The sequence below is a fragment of the Neodiprion pinetum genome, chromosome 3 (assembly GCF_021155775.2).
Source record: "Neodiprion pinetum isolate iyNeoPine1 chromosome 3, iyNeoPine1.2, whole genome shotgun sequence".
Classification (NCBI taxonomy): Eukaryota; Metazoa; Arthropoda; class Insecta; order Hymenoptera; family Diprionidae; genus Neodiprion; species Neodiprion pinetum.
This window is the reverse complement of record NC_060234.1, coordinates 3,631,923-3,651,508: the sequence shown is the minus strand read 5'-3', so window position 1 is coordinate 3,651,508 and position 19,586 is coordinate 3,631,923. Positions and strand designations below refer to the sequence as shown.

Genomic DNA, 19,586 nt, shown 5'->3' with positions numbered 1-19,586 from the left:
TATACCAAAATTTTGGGATAGAGATTGAAAAATCTAGCCACGAAGTAGAACCGATAAACACTTTTTCAAAGATCTTGTCAAAATTTCAAGTCGATCGGATGAAAATAGACCGAGTAATCTACGCTACCGAATTGAAAACGTGATCGTTCGTTACTTATACGCGCCATGCCGCCATTTTGTTGTTAATTTCAATGCAAAAATGTGTTTTCACTTTCTTTGAAAAAAATAAAAAATACTTCCAAAAATTGGTATGCTTTTAGACCATTCAAGCTGTACCCCCACTCCTTAATCATCTTTATCAAAGATCCGGATTCTAAACGCCAAAAGTTCAGAATTAGGATTTTTTTCGTCACGGTTTTCCGTGCCCTCTGCAATTTCATTGAAATATGGGGCAAATTAACAACTAACAAGGAAGTACGAAGAACGTGCGACGAATGTTCCGATTCCGAAACCTATAAAATTTCACACGCATCAATGAGAGGAGGGGCCAAAGTCCAAAGTTTATTCTCACTTTGGTAAGTTTGGATCTATAATAACGTTTCGGAATGCTCGTAACGGTGTGTTACAGTTTGTCAAAGAAATTAGAAGGATTTTTGTCGTAAGAATTTGACCCCAGTTAGCGTCTCTTTAACATCGAAGAAAATCTTTTGACACTTGAAAAGCGCCAGGCGTTTATCGGTCGTTTCGGAAAAGCGTTAAGGGACGGAAAACGTGAGACCATCGAAAATCACGAGCCCAAGGGTTTTTTCACTGTTTTCGATTCCTGCTTGTCGAGACATCAGTCAGGAAATAAAAATGGCTGACTAAAACGAGATGTGAGACTCATTGACGTTACAGACGGACAATAAAATTGCCACCGACGCGTGTCAGGTACAGTTACGAGTCTATATATGAGGTGCAACGGGGCTCGTCTGGTCATTTAGATGAATAACCGTTGAGATGAAACGTCAGCTTCTCGTCTTGGCCCTCGCTCTCGGGCTTGCGACCTCTGCAAACCTGCCGGACATAACAACCTACGCAAAAGTGACCAAGAATGGAGAAGAGACGAACAATACTCAGGGTGGATTCGGCGGACCGTTGACATGGCTGATCAAGTAAGCGCCGATATTATAATATTGCAGCATCTAACCAGAGCCCGACATCGGCTTGTCACTGAACATCCTCGTTTTGTTAAAGCACATTATCAACGAGCAACAAAACGAAAGCCGAAGTTTCGGAGGGTCGAAGTGGATCCGACGTCAGCATAACCGTTTCGCCTGTCTACGTACCGCCAAGAATTCCTCAACTGCACAAAGGAGAAGCCGTGGATTATCCAACCACAAAGAGGTCGGTAAACTGACCGCAATTCTTGCCTTCATTCCTGACAAAAATGACACACGTTTCATATTTTTCAGGTATTCAACTCTCGACGAGGAAATGCTGGCACGTCTGGACTCTCAGGCGGGTCGAAACAGGGCCCAAGACAGGTTCCATCCTCCGGCAATATTCGAGCATGACATCGCTCACGGAAACGCAATGCGGACAAAGCCGATGGCCAGTTCATCGTCTTCTTCGTCTTCTTCGTCTTCTTCCGGACCATCCGGTTCAGCTTCACAGGACCCGGGCGCATCCAGCAGCTCGGCCTCCACAGGGCCGGGATACTCTTCACCCATTTTTCCGGGTAGCTATGACTACAAACCTCCGAGTTACCTGGACGTCAAGCCAATGACCATGTCCATGGACAGCTATTCACCGCCCGAAACGATGCCGAAGGTGAGTTGACTGGATTTTAGAGCAAATACACTAGTCGATGGAGGTGAAACTTCGTATTGGACACTCTGGACTAGTTCCGTTGGGGAAAATCTTCTGGGTGTGAGTGTAGATCTAAGTAGAAAATTCGGTCGGATCTCAGAGATCAGAACGATCGGTAGGTTCAATTGATAGTAATCCGTGATGAGATATTGTTGTACAGTAATTGAGACAAAGAATCCTAGATACGTGAGAAGCTTGAAAGTATTTATTCCGGATTCTGACCGTTCGGATTGATGAGATTTGATACGAGGGTGAACCCGAATTATGGTAACTCGTCACTATGACGTCGACTGAAGCATCTAGTCACGCGAACTACTCAGATATCGAATACATCTCGAGGTACCGATGAATGAATGACAGAAAAACGTTTTTTCCCTGAATGAACACAGGCTCCGAGTTCATACGACTCGCCATCGATTCCGTACGGACCGCCAGCGGATTACCCTGACCACGACCATGATCACGATCAAGATCACGACCATGACCATGACCACCACTCCTCGGACCCTGAACTCAGCAGCGAGATCCATTCCTCGGACTTTGGTTCCGGTCCGATATACGGAGGCTCGGTACCGCCAAAGCCAGTGGAATACGCTGGTCACTACGATCACCCAGCGTTCGCGGACGATCCGTACATCCACGATCATGACCACGGCCACGACTTCCACCACGACATAATATACGACCATATACCGGACGACCACACGACACCGGAGCCTGAAATGATGGACCAGCGTCTGAACAAGCGACCGTACTCGTACTATTTCGTCGGTAAGAAGCTGTGGTACGTACCGCTCTACTTCAGCATATACTTCATCATCTACATCGCTGCTCTCATACTGAAGAGCATCGCCAGGCACAAGATCAACTTCCCACACGCTCTCGCTTCCGCCGTTCAAAGCAGGAGCAACGACTCCCCCGGGTGGCTCGACCTTACCGTAAAGGTACTCGAGGGCATTGAGACGGCCGGGAAGAGGTTCGCCCAGAAGGCGTAGCGCCAGTTGGATTAAGTGTTCGGTTCGATTACCAGTTTTGAGACTGTCGTAGGAAGGTCAGAACGAGAAAATTCCTCTCGCTCTGACTTTCTCGTCACTCCGATTGAGCCCCCTTGCGACCAAGTCTTGACGTGGTTAAGAATTATTCGCATCTCGGCTGTCTAGTGGAGAAAAATACGAAAATGCACAGGGTACGATATTCTGTCTACTGTACCGCTGTACATAGGTTAAGCCTTATGTATTTTTTTTTTTAATTTGTATAATAATTAGCCAAAATTTGTAACATGTATATATCGTCGACGATAAACGAAACCAATAAAAGAAATTCCTTACTACACTTACAATCAAATCAATCTCTCACCGTCACCCAATCATCTCTATTCAGCTGTTTCATCGACCAATCAAACCTATGTGATAATCACCATAGATTCTATATAGATTTTGAAACTGTCGTTATGCCAGAAATGAGACCAAAGAAAAAGGTCCTAGTCGATCAGATAGTGTATTAACTGGATCACTCTCATTCTAAACCATTAATCAAGGGGACCGTCATTGGCGTGTCATGAAAAGCGATTGACTTTTCCATTTGAGCACGGTTCGATCATTCACGATTTTGGGACCATGATGACGCCGATTCTCGCAACGTCAATCCCGCTGCTTCGCAGCCAAGGTCCTCGCCTAACAGAATTCGTGTCGTCCCAACGGCCGAGTTCTGGGACCAATTATCGTCAGTGTTTAGAGTAGTGTTTCAACGGGACTTGGCTGTGATCGCTAATCAGCTGTTCCAACGTACCAAGGTATTGAGCCTCGATATATGGAGCATCTAACTGGTCCCCATGTGCTGGTCAAATCCACGAGCCACGAGCAGGTCGACAAGTTCACTGGCTAATTGGACAAGCAAATGACCCAATAAGTCTTAGAGGCTAGATTTTCTGGCCTTGAACTTCGCGCCGAAGAGAAATTCCATGAAAATGGTTTTACCCTTCCAAGAGCAGTTTAATATATGATCGTCCTTTTCACCCTTTTCTAAGATTTTTCGGGGAAAAGTTCAACCAAGGGAATGTCTTTGAATTTACATATTTTACTATATCATCGCACGCATATTTCATTTAGAATAATTCAAAGTATGTCTGTATCTTAAAATTTATGAAATGTTTTCGTCCGATTATATTTTCTTTTTACTTTTTTGGATTCGAGTATTAATTCATCAACTAAAAGCAAAAGGTCGTACGTGCTGGTATGTGCAACAAAATAAAAGAAATAAATAAAAAAATTGGCAGTTACGCCCTTCTGTTTTGATAATTTTTTTTTTTACGTAATTATTAATGAAAAATGGTTGTATCTGCCTGTCATACGACCATTTGCCTTTTATATTTTCAAACGCTTGATTTCGTTTGATACGTTTTAATAATTTTAAGAGCGAATGGTGAAAAAAAAAAATATTATACGCCCTTTCGATACTAAATTCGCATTTTTGGCAGTTGCGATCTTACGCCATTAGACACGCGATTTTATTCGTAATCTGAATTTCTTGTCGAGAAAAATTGTACACTCTGCGAAACGAAATTTTTGTACTTTGAATCCAGCTTTATTCGTTAATCATATTTTCAATCTTTCACCAATTACTCTGATTACAAATATATTTCCAAATTTACATGCAGGAATTGATCGGATTTTTTTTTTTTTACCGTTTTTTTGCCGATCTCTTTAAGTTGGCAATTTTTTCGAAAATTGATTGAAATTCAACCTGCCGGCCATTTTGGAATAAATCGTAATTGAAGTTGTTAAAAATCGCACACATTTCTACGCTCAAAGAAAAACTTGGAAAATTATCACTTCTGGAAGAGATTCCCGAATGAAAAATGAAAAAAAAATTAAATAAAATATTCCAAACTCAAACTAGTATACAGCGACCGATAGCTAAAATTAGAAATGAACCTGGTAACGAGAACGGACGTGCGGTGAAGTGTTTGAATGAAACCGATTAGTGCCAGCAGAAATCTGGAGCAGTAAGTTTAACGAGGTTTAATCTATTCATTTCACCCTCAGTTCAATAAAGTCGGCGTCTGATGTCACTCTCGAGTCAAATGTTAAGATCGATGAAAAAATATTGTCCAAATGATTTCAACCTACCCGTCGATAAGAGTTTATAAAAATCTTTCAGTTTTTAATGTTTAATTTTTCTAATTCTTCACCTTTGATCGTTTCAGTTTTTACACAAGACTTCTTTTCCGCGATAACAAATCCCAAATTATTTCCGAAACGCACGTGTAAAAATCTTCAGTCACGGTTTATTAACCTATATCGAAAACGAAGGGCAACGAAAAGCTCGAGTATAAATATATCTGAGACACGATAAATAATAAAAATAAATCCCTGCCGGGTAGACTCAATAATTGGGAGAACTAAAATAGCATTCTTAGATTTTCGACTATGGATCGATCTCCGTCGAACTACGAGCCAATTTTATTCCAGTATATAGATATTCAAGTACAGACTGGGCGTTGGACTTGTAACAATTAGGACGTTTAACACCAATTGGTTGTTTACCTAACGTTTCTTACGATACAGTTACGAAGATGTGAGACGTCGAGCATCTCTCACCCTCACCGGCTCGGAGGCTCAGTTCGATCTAAGAAATCCCCCGGAACGTGTCCCGTCCCCAAAAAACCTCCTGAAATCGTTCACCGGACTTCGTCGTGATTAGAGAAAATAATAAAATAAAAATTCCATACAAATTTGAAAAATATCAAAGTTCTTTGCGTCGACCGGTTAAACAGTGAAATAATGTAATTCTGGAGGATGAGAAAAAAATTTAATTACGTATAACGCAGAGTCGAAATGCTGTCGAAAATTTTTAATTGATCGAAATTTGTTCGCGCGATTGTAACGTTTTAGGTATTTGTTGCAAAAGTGTTTACAGTGACGTACAGAAACTACAAAGACGTGAATTACGATATATATATATAATTACTCCTGATCTTGAATCGTAATTTTTCGACAAAATTTTTTTTTTTTTTTTTTTTTTATTCAAACTTCGTCCTCTTCTCATTAGGAAAATCTAGGTGAGTTTTCGATCTTACAATTGGCATACTTCAGTTTGCTTTCGATCCTCTCGACGAATTTCCCAGACTAATATTTCCGTTCTTTTTACATTCTCAAGTCAAAATGGAATCAAGTTTTCTGCGCGAATCGCTCCTGTTTCTGGCTTTGATCTGTTCGGTACTGTCAGCGACGATCATGGATGATTCAGAAATCGAGTCAATAACGGGTACCAGAGAACCGGAAACAGTTTCAACGACGGAATTGACGTCCGGAGTCGCGACTACCGTCCAGTCCTTCAGGTAAGACTTTCCACCGTTAATCTTTTTTTATGAATTTCAATTCCAAACGAAGAGAAAGAAAAGAAAAAAAAAAAACCGTCGAACGTTTACCGACGTTGCAAATTGCCTACGTATTACTTTTTGCTTATCTGACCTCAGAGAATCGCGATGGTATCGACCAGGCGGACTCGCAAGAGGAGGCGACGATCACGACGATCACGACGACATGCTGGATTATCACGATGCCCATGATGAACACCACGAGGAAAAGGCCATGGTCGAAGGGAAGGAGGATTACTGGGGAGGTTACTACGACTTTCTCATTAACGAGGGAAGCTACAAATTCTGGGCCGTATTTCAGGTGAGAATATTTGAAGCCCGATGAACTGATTTGTGTTTGTTTCAACAAATTTTTGTAAAAGCAACAAAGAAAAAACCTTACGAAAATTTTTGTACCTAGAACTATATTTTTCGATTGTGGTAAAAAAAATGAAAATAGTCAAGGACTGAGCGGTAAACGGAACTAAAAGTTTCTCTCAGTGTTAATCCTAATAAAAATTTACAAATTTTTTGGATCATTGGAATCAAAGAAATTTTCAAATTTGCAACATTTTGTTATTTTTCAACATCGGAATGATAGATTCGCAGGTTCTAAATTCTAAAGTTGAATAATCGCGTTGCAGTTGCGGGATAAAAGAGTGCGTAAAAAAAAAAAAAAAAAAAATTGCAAAAAAAAAAAACAGAAACCTACTAAATAACGTAAATTTTCAGCTTGGAACAGCGGCGTTGCTGATTTACAGCGGTTTCGCAGCTTTGTACTACGCGAAGGTAAATCCATCGACGGACGAGGACTACGAGGATTACTTCCTGCGGAGACGTCGATCGATCTATCGACCCCCTCAAGAAAGGACTTTCCTCGGTCTGAGTCCCGAGGCTTTTCAAAGGATACTGGACGCGGTGGCGAGGGAATTTTACTGACTGTGCTAAAAACATGTTAAGCGTATTCCTGGATGGCAATTTTTTACAACTTCTCTTTTATCGGTTATGCATATTGTTCGCGCTTATCATCACGCGGTTCGAATTTCTATAATTGTAATTCCGACACGCGAATGTTAAGAATTCAACGTGCAGTTTATCACATTCTATACGATATATAATACGTTTATTATTATACATATGGATAGAATGTGGCGATAAATTTCAGCGCACGTCTGTCTAGGATATACATGTTTCTATATATTTTTCGATTTACTTAAAATGCGTTTAAAGACAGTAAAAGAAAATTTCACTTTCCGTTCGTTTTTCAATTAATATATACATATTATTAATTATAATATACATATACGTATATATCGCATTATAACGACGGATTGCGACAATTTCTTTCCACCGCTGATAATTAGGAACGATTTTATACGAAATGTGTATTAAGATTGTTCTTACTTTGAGCAGGTGTAAAAGTATCCATATTATGTATAGAATGTATCGCAAGCTCAGTCTCACCGCTATGTCTAACATAATTAATCTAATTATAACCTTTATACTTAAAAGTCTATTTTAATGTTTAATAATTAATTTTTGTGTTTCTCTTGTTTTCTTTTTTGTACGATGTTTTTTTTTTTTTTTTTTTTTTTTGTAATGTTCTCCGCGTTTTCGTACACGTAAATTTGTACCTGTGTACGTTCGTACGAAATGCATGTGTACGTAAGCGTGCGAATTCAAAACACGAGTAAGAAAAATAAATTAGATGCCATTTGAAAAATGTTGTAAGTATACTTTATTTATACGACCGTAAGAATCATTTTTACGAAATAGAATCGGTTTAAAAAATGCCGCATGTAAGGGTTGAAACACTCCCAAGCAGTACAATTTTTCAGTGTTCAATATATTTATTGAATAATGAAGAGTAAAAAAAAAAAAAAATTGTTTTTAAAAAAACATACACCGCTTCGCAATCTCTCGTAGGAAAAAATTTTAATTCCTTAAATTATACAATATACAATAGAGGTAAATATGGGGAGTAAAACAATTTCGAACAGCGTTCCTTCCCTCCCTCTTTTTATCCGTCCGACGATATCGGATCAGCGTGGTTCGTCCGTCTGTCGCGACCACCGAGGCGAACAGCAGCAACCGGGGTTTGAGTTTTTGTTGAAAACTACACGCGAGAGTCTCTCTGGAACGAGTACTCGGAGAGATATCGATGCGTTGCATACGAACGCGGCATGCAACACGCGTATAATTAATGTCTGTAAGTTGAATCGGCGAAAAATGAGGGAGGGGATATGGTCGACTAAATATTCGCGATGCATTAAACGACGGTAAAAAACGTCGGAAAGTGGGGACCGATAAATCAGAGAAGGGCCCCTCGATCGAAACCGTCGAAACCTCGGAGGCAAATTTTCTTGTCGATGTTGCGCGCGCATTAAACGAACACGCCTGCAGCCGATCTTAAGGTGACGCTATAGTTCGTCTTTACCGACCGAGCGATGTTTCATTTATTAAGCTATTATCCGCGGAGTCGACGCATCGTTGACCTGAAAAATGTTCCAGCCAGTGTGATTCTACGTCTGTAAATCGCCGAACACAAATATCAAAGTGAAAGAAATTATTGTTTTACTCAACGATAAGATGAGAAAATGTAATCCTCTGATTGAATTGCCACTAGTTGTAGTTGGTTACATTTTCTGGCGTTATTATCGTGTTGAATAGTAAAATTTTACGATACGCTTTCTTGATAAATTTTATTCAAAGTCGAATGTATCAAAACCGGCAATTGTTCCTGATTTCAATAAGTAAAACTTTAGACAACCGACCAAATAACATGAGAAACAAAAATTTTGAAATGGAAGAAGTAATCTCGATTACAGACTTGAGTTGAATAATTTACACATTTGTAAAAAGTAAAAATACGAGACTCGTGTTGTGTTATTTAAAGATTCTAAATTTCAGGGCATTTTTTTTTATTAAAACTGGACACCGAATCGGATGAAAAGATGTTTAACATAAAAGCTAAGATACGGTGTTACTTTATTTAACGTATTTTTTATACAATTTGAATATTGACAAATTAAAAGAGTCGCGTGGTTTAAGGTAATCAAACAGTTCTCGAATGAGTTTTCTGTAATAAAATAACTATATTAGTAAAAGTTATTTACTTTTCGTCTTTCGATGTTTAAAAATTCATCAATTTCAATAATATTTAAGCGCTGTCGTGACGCTCACGGCATTTTCCCTATTCTCATGGTGGCGCCACCTTGTGACGTAGAAGAATCAGGCCTGCCTTGTGGGCCTCGCTGCATTCCCCCACGTCCAGCGACCCGCCATTCGCCCCCAGAATCGACGCGCCAATTTGAGAAATTTCCGATAAGCGTGGTGTAAGTACAGGGTAGAGAGATGCGGCAAGGACGAACGAACGAAGCGGCAGAGAGAAAGGGGGGGGGGCCTGAGGCCCTTTTCGTCCGTGACTCAAAACCCCGGTTTAGTTTCGTCATAGTTGCAAGTAGTTGATTTAGTCTGTTGAAAAAAAAAGGAAAAAAAAACTGTATTTCCTAGTTTGTCCAACCACGAAATTGATTTTAATTTTTTTACCCAGAAACGTACTTTTTACGGTTATGGTAAAAAATTAAGTGATAAGAATTAAAAATTTTCCTTCGTGAAAATCTTCGGAACATAATATAAAAATTCACCGCTGAAATTTTGTTCAATTTTCTCGTAATAAAAACCGATTCTGCATTTTTTGTGCTACATATGAAACTATGATTAATTATTTCTTATGTAGATAATCAAATTCGTATCAACAAATATCGACGGTTTAAAATTACGCTTGCATAAAGACCGTTCAAATGAACTTCCCTCAACTAATCTTAATTAAACACTTATTCGTTCGCTAAATTTTTAATGTTCTGTTCCCCTTTGTTGATGTCTAACGCTTCTTATATTCGTAATTAAAAAACGTGTCCTTGCAATTACCAGCTTTGGCTATAGCAACAAAATCAATCCGTGCATGACAACGATATCTAAAAAAAAAAAAAAAAAAAAAAAAAAAAAAAAAAAAAAAAAAAAAACGGGAGAAATCATTGGAAATTCCCGCGATGAAATGTGCATGCAAAAAAATCATGAAACTAGCTGCGTAATTGTCGGTATAAATTGGCTTGAAAAAAAAAATTATTGTGTCCATCACTGTCTTGTGTTAAATATCTGTACACACGCAATATGGCGGGGCATCATCGTCAAATTCTGTGGTAATTTTAACAAGGTACAGTATTAAATAGCTCCAACGACTGGGGGCTGCGAAATTGCGCTGCGCGGTTACAAGACGTCAGGTTTATAAAATAAAGACTCTCCTGTGGTTGTTATGACGTGAAAAACGTCACAGCGAATGCAGTCAAGCTGCAGGAATGTACCTCGGATGGAATTTCGACGCATTCTTCTTTTCCTCGAGATTGGCGAGCCGGAACGTCGCGTCGCGGCGGCGCAATTCCATATTTCGTTACTTCCAAACACTGATTTTCAACGTCAGGATTTCAAGAATTCAATTAATTACTCCGATTCGAATGGCGAAACAAAATTGTCACAAGCAAAAATGATAAAAAATCAATGTGACTAAATTTCAATATCGAAAAATTGACCAAAATTTTGCAATAATTTGGGCAAAAATTTACGCAAAGAAAGCAAAACAAGAAAAAAAAAAAAAAAAATTCGCGAACGTCAGGAAAGTGACGAGTGTTTTTTGTTTTGTTTCTTTTGATTTTTCGTAACACAATATAATTACAGTTTTAAGGATTCGTCGGATAAGAATAAAATTGTTATTGAACATGGCAAGAAAATGTAGAATTCAATTTTTTTCTTTATTCAAGTAAATTATAAGTACCTACTCATACAACTAGGGAAGAGAAAAATCGAGCGTAAAGGAACGAAAGCATCAAAATCAGATATAAAGAGAGAGAGAGAGATCCCTTCAAGAAATGCGTGTTTTTGCAACCTTACCGCAAATCGTCGTGTTCCCAGTATATCCTCCGCATTTTTCTACACACAGCGATGGACAGTCCGCGCAGATTGTCATTTGTTCGATCTTTCGGTGAATTTTTTTGTCCCAAATAAATAAAACGAAAGAACATAATTTGCGGTGCATCGCCGCTGCCTCCTCGGCCGTCTTTATACGGCACAAAATATTTCACCGGTTCTACGAACTAATTATATTTTAATCGTACCTTTACCTGTATATATATATATGTATATATATATATATATATACATATATACCGACTTGCAGGACAAACACATCTGCACGTATTTCGGGCATTAAAATCCTGCGCAATTGATATGCTGATGAAAATTCGGAAGCTGAATTAGTATATTATGTTACAAGTGCGGAAAGTGGGCTATTTCCAACCAGTGTGAAGTTTGCAGTTGTGTCACGCAATTTTTTTCAACACCTGTATACAGTCAGGTTTGATTTGAGAAGCAAACCTAACCTAAACGCGCAAACTTCGGTTGAACTCAGCCCAATGACGTCACCGGCAGTGCGTAGAGTCCGTGCGTGAAATTAAGTTGTAGAAAAGTGAGCATGTGTCAGGAAACTTTTAGTGCGTAAGACTGAGAATTTTATCTAAGCTAAGCTAGGCTAAATCTAACTTTCCAAACAAGTGTTGGAAACTAAAATTTTCGCAAAATGAAGTTCTACTCAATTCACTACAGATTCCCTGTTTGAGTCTGAATTTTATGATATCTTTGATTTATTCACTTTCTTAAGCGGAGACTGACATTTTTTTAAAATCGAGTAACTGTAACAGGTGAATTGGAATTGATTGAATGTATTTTTTATTTATTTTTTTTTTCTTGTGTAACGTGAATAGGGACGGAAATACCATTTAGTAACTGTTTTGAAAACATTCTACACAGTATCTAATGTTGTAAATGATGGAAAGTGGATTGTTCTACTTTAAAATTTTTTTTTACCAACGATCGGTAAGAACGTAAATTACCGTTGACGATAATAAGCGGAATCGAACCGTGATCGATCTCGAGTTTCTTTTCACGAAACGATGTCGTACATTGTACAAGCCGCGTGCGAATTGTGCTCGATGCAATTACCGTCTTCTGCTTTTTGGATCCCGCAGTGAATTTCACAGCGCCGTTTCAAGAAAAGATCGCACGCAATCGTGGTCGACAAGCACGATCGAAGAGTTAGTCTTGCATGCAGATATCGTATATGAGATAATCAGGAATACGCGTTGCATGCAGTAGTTTCGAGATCAGAGATGAAAAAAAAAAAAAAATAGTGCAAAGAAAACGAGAGGCATTTTTCAACGCGAAAAAAGGAAGCATCAAGCATCAAGCATGAACGTGTAAAGAGAGAAAGAGGAAGAAGAGGAGGGACAGAATAAGGAGGCATTACTGAGCCCCGGGGCAAAAACGATTTTGCAATTTTGTATAACCAAATTGGCGCGCAGGTGTGCGAGTATATCTGCCGTTGTATTTTATCTCGGGCCGTGGGTGGGTACATACGTGAGTCGAGTCGATAAATTATCGTCAGAGCGATAAACGTGCGATAATCTCTCTCTGCGCTCACTTGCCAGCGGCCGATGATCCTAGCGATGGCCACTGAGCTGAAAATAATCGATGCATCGATTAATCGGGTCGAAAAAAATAATCGAACACGTCTCGGTTGAATGGGTAAAAATTAATCGATTAATCGATTATTTCGATTTTTTTTTCACACTGGGCATTTGAAACCAAAATTTCGTAAATTTCAGTACGTAGTCTTATTACGCTGGTGGCGGAAAAGTTTTTTGATAATTTATAATTTCATTCAAAATATTTTTAAATTGCAGATGAAAATGTTCATTTATCTTTATCATCTATTATCAAAAACCGATTCTGAGGAAAAATTGAAAAATAATCGATTATGATCGATCGAACGGAAAAAAATGATCGATTTCATTGAAATCCTCAATCCTTAAATGTTTTTTCTACCTTGAAATTTTTTTCCATTTATTTGAATTTTGAATAATTTTTAAATTATTCGGTTAACCCATTTTAGAGTTTTCATTTAAAATTCTCCGTTCCCCTGAATTGAATATTGAATCTATGAAATCTATGAAATTCAATATCCCACGCAAACGAATTTAGCTTCACCTCTATACTCGATAATTTAATGTTTCACCTCCTGATTGATCATTTATTCGCAAAAGCCGATATCATAAAATTTTGTGACACGCTGAAGTAACGTGTAATCGGCATAAAAATAAGAATTCTCTATTACATAAATTTCCGAACATTCTAACGACAGAAGAAAATATAATCTAACAACATTCTGCGTTCGTACATAATTATATGGAGTCGAAACAACCGAGTTTGACTCTAATTGCGGGTACGATTACTCATGTCGTAAATGTGAGTGAATGTATAAAAGAAAGAAGTTGAGAAAAAAATTACCGAGCATAATAAAAATTATAATACGCGTATAATCTAACAACCGTACAAACCATGGGAGAAACGGTATTACAAATAGGTAAGTATAAAATCACATCATATGTTATACGCGTACGAGTTCCAGCGATGAATGTAATAACCGAGAATTAGGTGCGGGTTATGTGAAAAAAAAAAAAAAAAAAAAACAAAACAAAAAATTAACATGCGCTGATTCGTATCCACGTAACGTAACGTCCGCAATTGTGAGAAGAAAACGAGACGCGGCGATGAAAATTTCGCGATTTGAAGTTGCAAAAAAAAAAAAAAACTAGAATAGTAAAATGACAAGATAAAATATAAAAAGATTAGTGATTTACAAAACACTTTTTTCGCTGTTTCAAATATTGCGGATCTTGATGCATAAGAGACGATGAAAAATTTTTTAGCTCTCAGATTTGTGACGAGCATTGGATTTTTCTTAACATATGTTCAGAGAAAAGAAATTCCACACTGCACTGACGGTAAGTAACTAAAGTTATTCTATATATTAATTAAAAGAACATCCGTCCGGTGGGAAAAAATCTCAGTACAAGTTGATACTAACCGAACTTGATACATGTACAAAGTTGAACCTCATAAAGGGAATTGAAAGAGCACAAGGTATAAACCTGTGATTTGCCTGAAGTGCATACGCGTGTGTGTGTGCGTGTGTGTGTGTGTGTAGGGGGTGAATACGCATGCGAAGTATTATATATGCAGGCGAACGTGATGCAAATTTTTACACGATTGTACGCCGGCGTCGATTATGCAAATTTGGATAATTGAAGAAAAACCGTAATCTCGGCATCGGGTAATTATATTCACTCCTCGATGCTTCGTCACGCAATATCGAGCACGATGAGCGAAACCGAGAATCGGCAGGTACTCGAAACCATACCCGAGTAACGCTGTGAGAAACGCGTTTACGCTTCAGAATCATCCGTAAAAATTTTACCATCACGTTCGGGTGATTAATATTCGTGAATTTTTGATTTTCAAAAATTTTCCATCCAGTCCAGGACTTTAAATTCAAACGGTTCGTGCAATTTTCTGTTTTTTCGCCATTTAATTGTTAATATGCGTAAAATGTTGAGAAATAAAATTATCAAATTATGATACAGTATTTAAATAGTATACGAAAAACAATCCGAATTTAATCGACGAATCGAATTTCTTCGAGAATTTAAACTTTTTGGGCCTTTTTGGATCCGCTGAAACCTTGTGAGATACTTTCAGACGTTTTTCAAAATTCTTGGCAATTTGTTCACACGATTTACAGCCACGTAAGACCACCTTTGTCTCAGCGATTCGGGGTTTTGGGTCCTTTAGGATATTATTGGGCCTGTTTTCGAATTTTCTGCATTCAACTGTTATAACTAGAGTCACAGAACAGTAATAACGCAATGCATGGTACGAAGGATAGTCTAAATTTAATCAACGTGTGACATTAATTTGGAATTTTTGATTCTTCCAGCTTTTTTTTTTTTTTTTTTTGGATATAATTTATGCCTTTTTCGAATTACGTTTAAAATCATTTACCGGAATAAAAACGAGTAATATTTGATTTTTCCAGGACTTCTCGGGCTCTCGAGTGTTTTTTAAAAACTTTGAGCCTCTTTTTGAATTCCCGTGCAACAGAGTCATATAATCTACGATAAATTTGGTTTTTGGAAAATTATCACTCAGGCACATTTGTACTTGATACTCGAGCGTAAAATATTCAGGATCGGCCTGATCCAAGGACCGGTAACCGGCAGAGCCGCGAGTCTCAACCTCACACAAAACCGCTCGTTATACATATTTTCTCAAGTCAACGACACGATATTCGAATACACAGGCATACGCGCTCTACTCGTATGCATTTTACTGTTAGCCGTCCTCGCGCACGCTCGAATATTCGCGTTAAATTCAAAACTCCCACCCTATATTAACATACCGTATACCAACAGCGCTTCGAAATCGCCGAGCAGGCAATTTTTTTCCTTGATATGTTTATCAAGGGATAAAAATTCGGCATTTGATATTTATTATTTTTACAACCGTTCTGTTTATTGCTGTATTTTTTTTTTTTTTTTTTTTGTCTTTCGTGTGAAATTTAAAAATATTCACAAACCGGAAAAAATTGGCACTTGTTCAAAGACGAGCAGAAAAGATGAAAAAAAAAATAAATAAAAAAAAAGGTGGTAAAGGAATTAGAACAAGTATGTGATAAAAAAAAAGAAGTGACCGAACGAGAAAAAAAAATCTTCCCAAGATATCCATTCATTCGTTCGTTCATTCATTCACTCGTCTCGGTTTAGTCGTTCATTCATGTAGAGCTGATTTTCCGGTAGACTTAACGAACGAAAAGGATAACATTTTTTTATCTTTCTTCTTCTTTTTTTTTTTTTTTTTTCTTTTTGACGAACAACACGAAAGAGAAGACAAAATTTACGGATGAAGGCACGCGAGTAAAATGTTGCGATGTACGCGTACGTGAACGTATACATATACAATATATAACCGAATTAACATACAATACAAGTCGAATTCGTATTTCTATGCCGACACATACTACGGTTTATGCATTGGTTTATACAAGTAAATACCTATTTACATACGATGGTAGAAACGTCTACCTAAAAGGTACGTATAATGTACACATATATGTATGCATTTATGTAGAAATCCTAAAAAAAAAAGGCGGAGTGCACGGCAGCGGAATGTTCGAATAATATCTCAAAGCTGTGCGCGCACCCACACACGCACACACACACACACACACATATAGAAAAATGTGTAAGCGGACAGGCATATGATATACCAATAAGTGTGTAGGTGAAGTCGACGTGAGAAAACCGGACCGTCTCGCGGTCAATGGCTGTGTAGTGTTGTGTAGTTCACTGGCAACCGCGTTGCTCCAAGAGAGTGAAGAGAGCGAGAGGGGAACACTTCTTTATACCTTTGTATCTATACAGAGCCTGGTCCGAGTATACACGTTGTGCCTAGGAGTGTAGCTTCTTTCTCTAAAAGATTGTGAAAAAAATGCGCGGGGGAAAAGATACTAAATTTATACATATTTTTAAGTTTTTTTTTTTTTTTTTTTTTCAAGAAAATGAAATCACTCGGAGCAATTTGAGGCTAAGGGATTTGTTATTTATAGTTTCAGATGAGATGAAATTTCTTTGAGTTGAAAACACATTTTCGGAAAATTGTTGACAAACAAAATTTTTTAAAAAAATTTTGGCATCGCAGTTCAGAAAGCTAACGTCAAGCTCGAATCGATGAACAGGTTTCAAAGGTTGTTTCAATATTTCAAGTCAAACGGATAAAAATTGACCGAGAAATCTGCGGCACAAGATTGAAAACTTTGCCGTTTCCTACTTGCATGCGCTACGCCACCATTTTGTTTAATAATTTCAGTGAAAAAGTTGTAAAATGTTTTCGAAACTATAAATAACAAAGCACGCAAACTCAAATTGCTTCGAATTAATTTCATTGACTTAAAAAAAAAATTTTTCAAAATTTCATAGCGATTCTTTTAGACAGTTGGTACAAAGTTACTTGAACGGTTTGATTTTGAAAAAAAAGAGGCACGTCGCAGGAGTTCTAAGCATACGACGTGTATACTCGCACCATTGTACAGAGTGAACTGGAATCGACTCCACGGTTCGTCGTCCGCAAAAATTTAACGCGCACGCGCTACAATAATTCGAGAACCGCTGTTTGCCAGGGTGACCAACTCTGTCTATAACCTCAAAAACTTTCACGCTTGTGAGTCGAGCGCAAGTGTCACCGCGACAATTACTGTAAAAATTTTTCAGGTTACGTTCATAACGGTTGGTCACCCTGAGACTGTTGCGCATGCGCGTTAAATTTTTTGCAGACGACGGACCATTCGTACAGTCGTTAGAAATTCATTATTCACGTTACACAAACACGTGCTGCGCGGTGTCGATTCGGTTGCCTGACAACAGGCGGATTGCTCTCTACTCACGCGTCGAAGTCTCTAAAATTCGCGCACTGCCAATTAATTCTCACAGCTATCGTGCAAGTGGTATTATTATTATTATTATTATTTTTTCAATTATTTCTAAGGTGAACAGAAATTGTTAATAGAAAACACCCGACTTTATATTATAATTTCAAACGAAAGTGTTTTCAACTTATTATATATACTTCATGTTAAAATTTCATTCGTCTAGGAATATTTTCACCCTCGGTTATTCGAATTTCTGACTAAAATACGATGACGATGTTACTGACATTTGTATTTCACACATATATATATCATGGTCGAAAGTGGCCCAAAAGAGGGTGAAAGAAAAGTCCTGAGAGGGTAAAAAAAAAAAAAAAAAAAAAAAGAAAATTCGTAGCGAGGCCGAAAAAGTCCCAAAAAAACATTCTATCCTGACAGTAAAAATTCTGACAGTACTTCACGCTTTGCATTACTTTGCATCTGAGGTGAGAAAAAAATTGTGAAAAAAAAACAAAAACAAAAAAAAATGAAATGAAATGAAACGAAATCTTCAAATTCCTGCAGCGAATAATCGATCATCGACGAATAAAATGATGAGACTTTGGTACAATAGAGTATTAAGAATAAGAATGCGTTATTTTTCACGCATTAATACGCATTAGGGGGTTTCAAAAAATGTATAACTGACTTTACCCCGAGGACCCGAAAGTCCACCGAAGAATAACGGCGAAGTTAGGCTGAACAGGGTATACAAAGTCGAGTGGCATGCCTCTCTGAGTATATACAAGTATACAGTATACAGTATACAGGACGAATACACGGGGAAGAGCGAAGATGAAGAATAGGTGGACGTGTACGCGGTGCGTGGAAGATCTTCGGGATGTCAGTCAGTCAGTCGGTGGTTAGCCGTGATCGAGTAGAGACGAACGGATTCGAGTCGTCCGTTGCGCGAGGAATTTTCTCCTCCACCCGGATAAATAAAATCAAGGAAAAGCTGCGCGATGAACAATAAAGACGGTGCTGAACGATGTGCGGTATAAAAATAGCGGGGAAAGTAAATTTTTTTTTATTATCGTTACCGCAACAATTCACCGCGACAGTATTTTATCAATCGTAAGAAATAATTGAAGAAGCTCGAACAAAAAATTAGGAAAAAAAACTGCGGAGGTAGTGATTGTTTAAAATTTTGTTCTTTTTGTTTCTTTCTTTTTTTTTTTTTTTTTTTTTTTTAATAACGTATTTTACCTACCCAAACGCAACGACTCAATATTTATTCCACAGCGGGAAAGCGATCGTTATTATTATTATTATAATTATTATTATAAAGGTGCGGATTTACAGGAGACTCAATTGTAATGATAATAATAATTAACGTAAACTGTATATTAAATCAAATATTAAATAATTGCATAACGGTGTTTGTTAAAATTTACGCCGTAATACGAATAACCAATTATGTACAAGGAAAAATGACGGTAAATTGACATTATCGTGAATATACCTGAGTGTTCAGTTAATTACCGTTTCCTAAGAGCCTTTGCATAGATATATAGTATACATAATTGAATGCCCATGTAAAACTAAAAGGTGATATTGTTGTACATGTACTCTGTGCAAACGATTCAGTTTCAAAGTGTTAAATTGATCTTCGATACGTAATAGCAATAATAATAATAACAATAATAATTGTTATTACTATTGTATGGGAATATACGTATCTATGTAAATGAAAGAAAAGTTAACGAAAAATAAAAAGTAAGAGATGATAATAATCGCGTAGATTATACAGGTGAAAATTATGTCACTGATCGAGACCGTCGGGACGGAGCTTGCGGATAATTTTTCATCGTGAAAAGGGACGAGGAAATTTTTCGCAAATATGACATCGACGTGCGGAAGCACCAAAAGCCATCCGGCTTTGACTACGAGCAGCTTTTACAGACCGGGAAGCTATCCTTATCAGGTATTGATGAAAATAAAAATATTAACATTGCGTATCAGAAATCAAAAATCAGAAATTATTTATTATCGGCCTGCCTGCCTGCGATTTGTTTCCGCTTTGCGTGG

General features: G+C 37.8%; 3 protein-coding genes and 1 long non-coding RNA gene across 7 annotated transcripts in view; 3 read left to right on the top strand and 1 right to left on the bottom strand.

The window, feature by feature from the left end:
• The window catches only part of LOC124214919 (uncharacterized), a 67,143-nt gene that overhangs the window by 24,685 nt on the left and 22,872 nt on the right, over positions 1 to 19,586 (bottom strand). The gene's annotated exons all lie outside the window — the stretch shown is intronic.
• LOC124214914 (uncharacterized) lies at positions 703 to 3,123 on the top strand. Its single transcript, XM_046617671.2, has 4 exons — positions 703 to 1,094; positions 1,177 to 1,326; positions 1,395 to 1,752; positions 2,181 to 3,123. Exons 1-4 carry the CDS (start codon positions 940 to 942, stop codon positions 2,784 to 2,786), a joined length of 1,269 nt encoding a protein of 422 aa, XP_046473627.1. The 5' UTR covers positions 703 to 939; the 3' UTR covers positions 2,787 to 3,123.
• LOC124214917 (uncharacterized) lies at positions 5,399 to 7,899 on the top strand. The gene is made up of 4 exons (XM_046617674.2): positions 5,399 to 5,851; positions 5,950 to 6,130; positions 6,269 to 6,470; positions 6,881 to 7,899. Exons 2-4 carry the CDS (start codon positions 5,955 to 5,957, stop codon positions 7,085 to 7,087), a joined length of 585 nt encoding a protein of 194 aa, XP_046473630.1. The 5' UTR covers positions 5,399 to 5,851; positions 5,950 to 5,954; the 3' UTR covers positions 7,088 to 7,899.
• The window catches only part of LOC124214909 (uncharacterized), a 30,248-nt gene continuing 29,090 nt past the window's right edge, over positions 18,429 to 19,586 (top strand). For 2 of the 4 annotated variants that reach the window (XM_046617660.2, XM_046617657.2), the window contains exon 1: positions 18,759 to 19,482. In XM_046617660.2, the coding sequence (XP_046473616.1) occupies positions 19,399 to 19,482 (84 nt within the window). In that variant the 5' untranslated portion in view covers positions 18,759 to 19,398. Of the gene's footprint in view, positions 18,687 to 18,758; positions 19,483 to 19,586 lie in introns of those variants that run through there. The other 2 variants (XM_069134611.1, XM_069134610.1) reach the window with 2 other exon arrangements.

Excerpts from the sequence above, each read along its gene's own strand:
- LOC124214914 (XM_046617671.2), top strand. The coding sequence starts at position 940 with ATGAAACGTCAGCTTCTCGTCTTGGCCCTCGCTCTCGGGCTTGCGACC. Across the intron at positions 1,095-1,176 it reads CCGTTGACATGGCTGATCAA|CACATTATCAACGAGCAACA; the intron begins GTAAGCGCCGAT and ends GTTTTGTTAAAG. Across the intron at positions 1,753-2,180 it reads CGCCCGAAACGATGCCGAAG|GCTCCGAGTTCATACGACTC; the intron begins GTGAGTTGACTG and ends GAATGAACACAG.
- LOC124214917 (XM_046617674.2), top strand. The coding sequence starts at position 5,955 with ATGGAATCAAGTTTTCTGCGCGAATCGCTCCTGTTTCTGGCTTTGATC. Across the intron at positions 6,131-6,268 it reads ACTACCGTCCAGTCCTTCAG|AGAATCGCGATGGTATCGAC; the intron begins GTAAGACTTTCC and ends ATCTGACCTCAG. Across the intron at positions 6,471-6,880 it reads AATTCTGGGCCGTATTTCAG|CTTGGAACAGCGGCGTTGCT; the intron begins GTGAGAATATTT and ends GTAAATTTTCAG.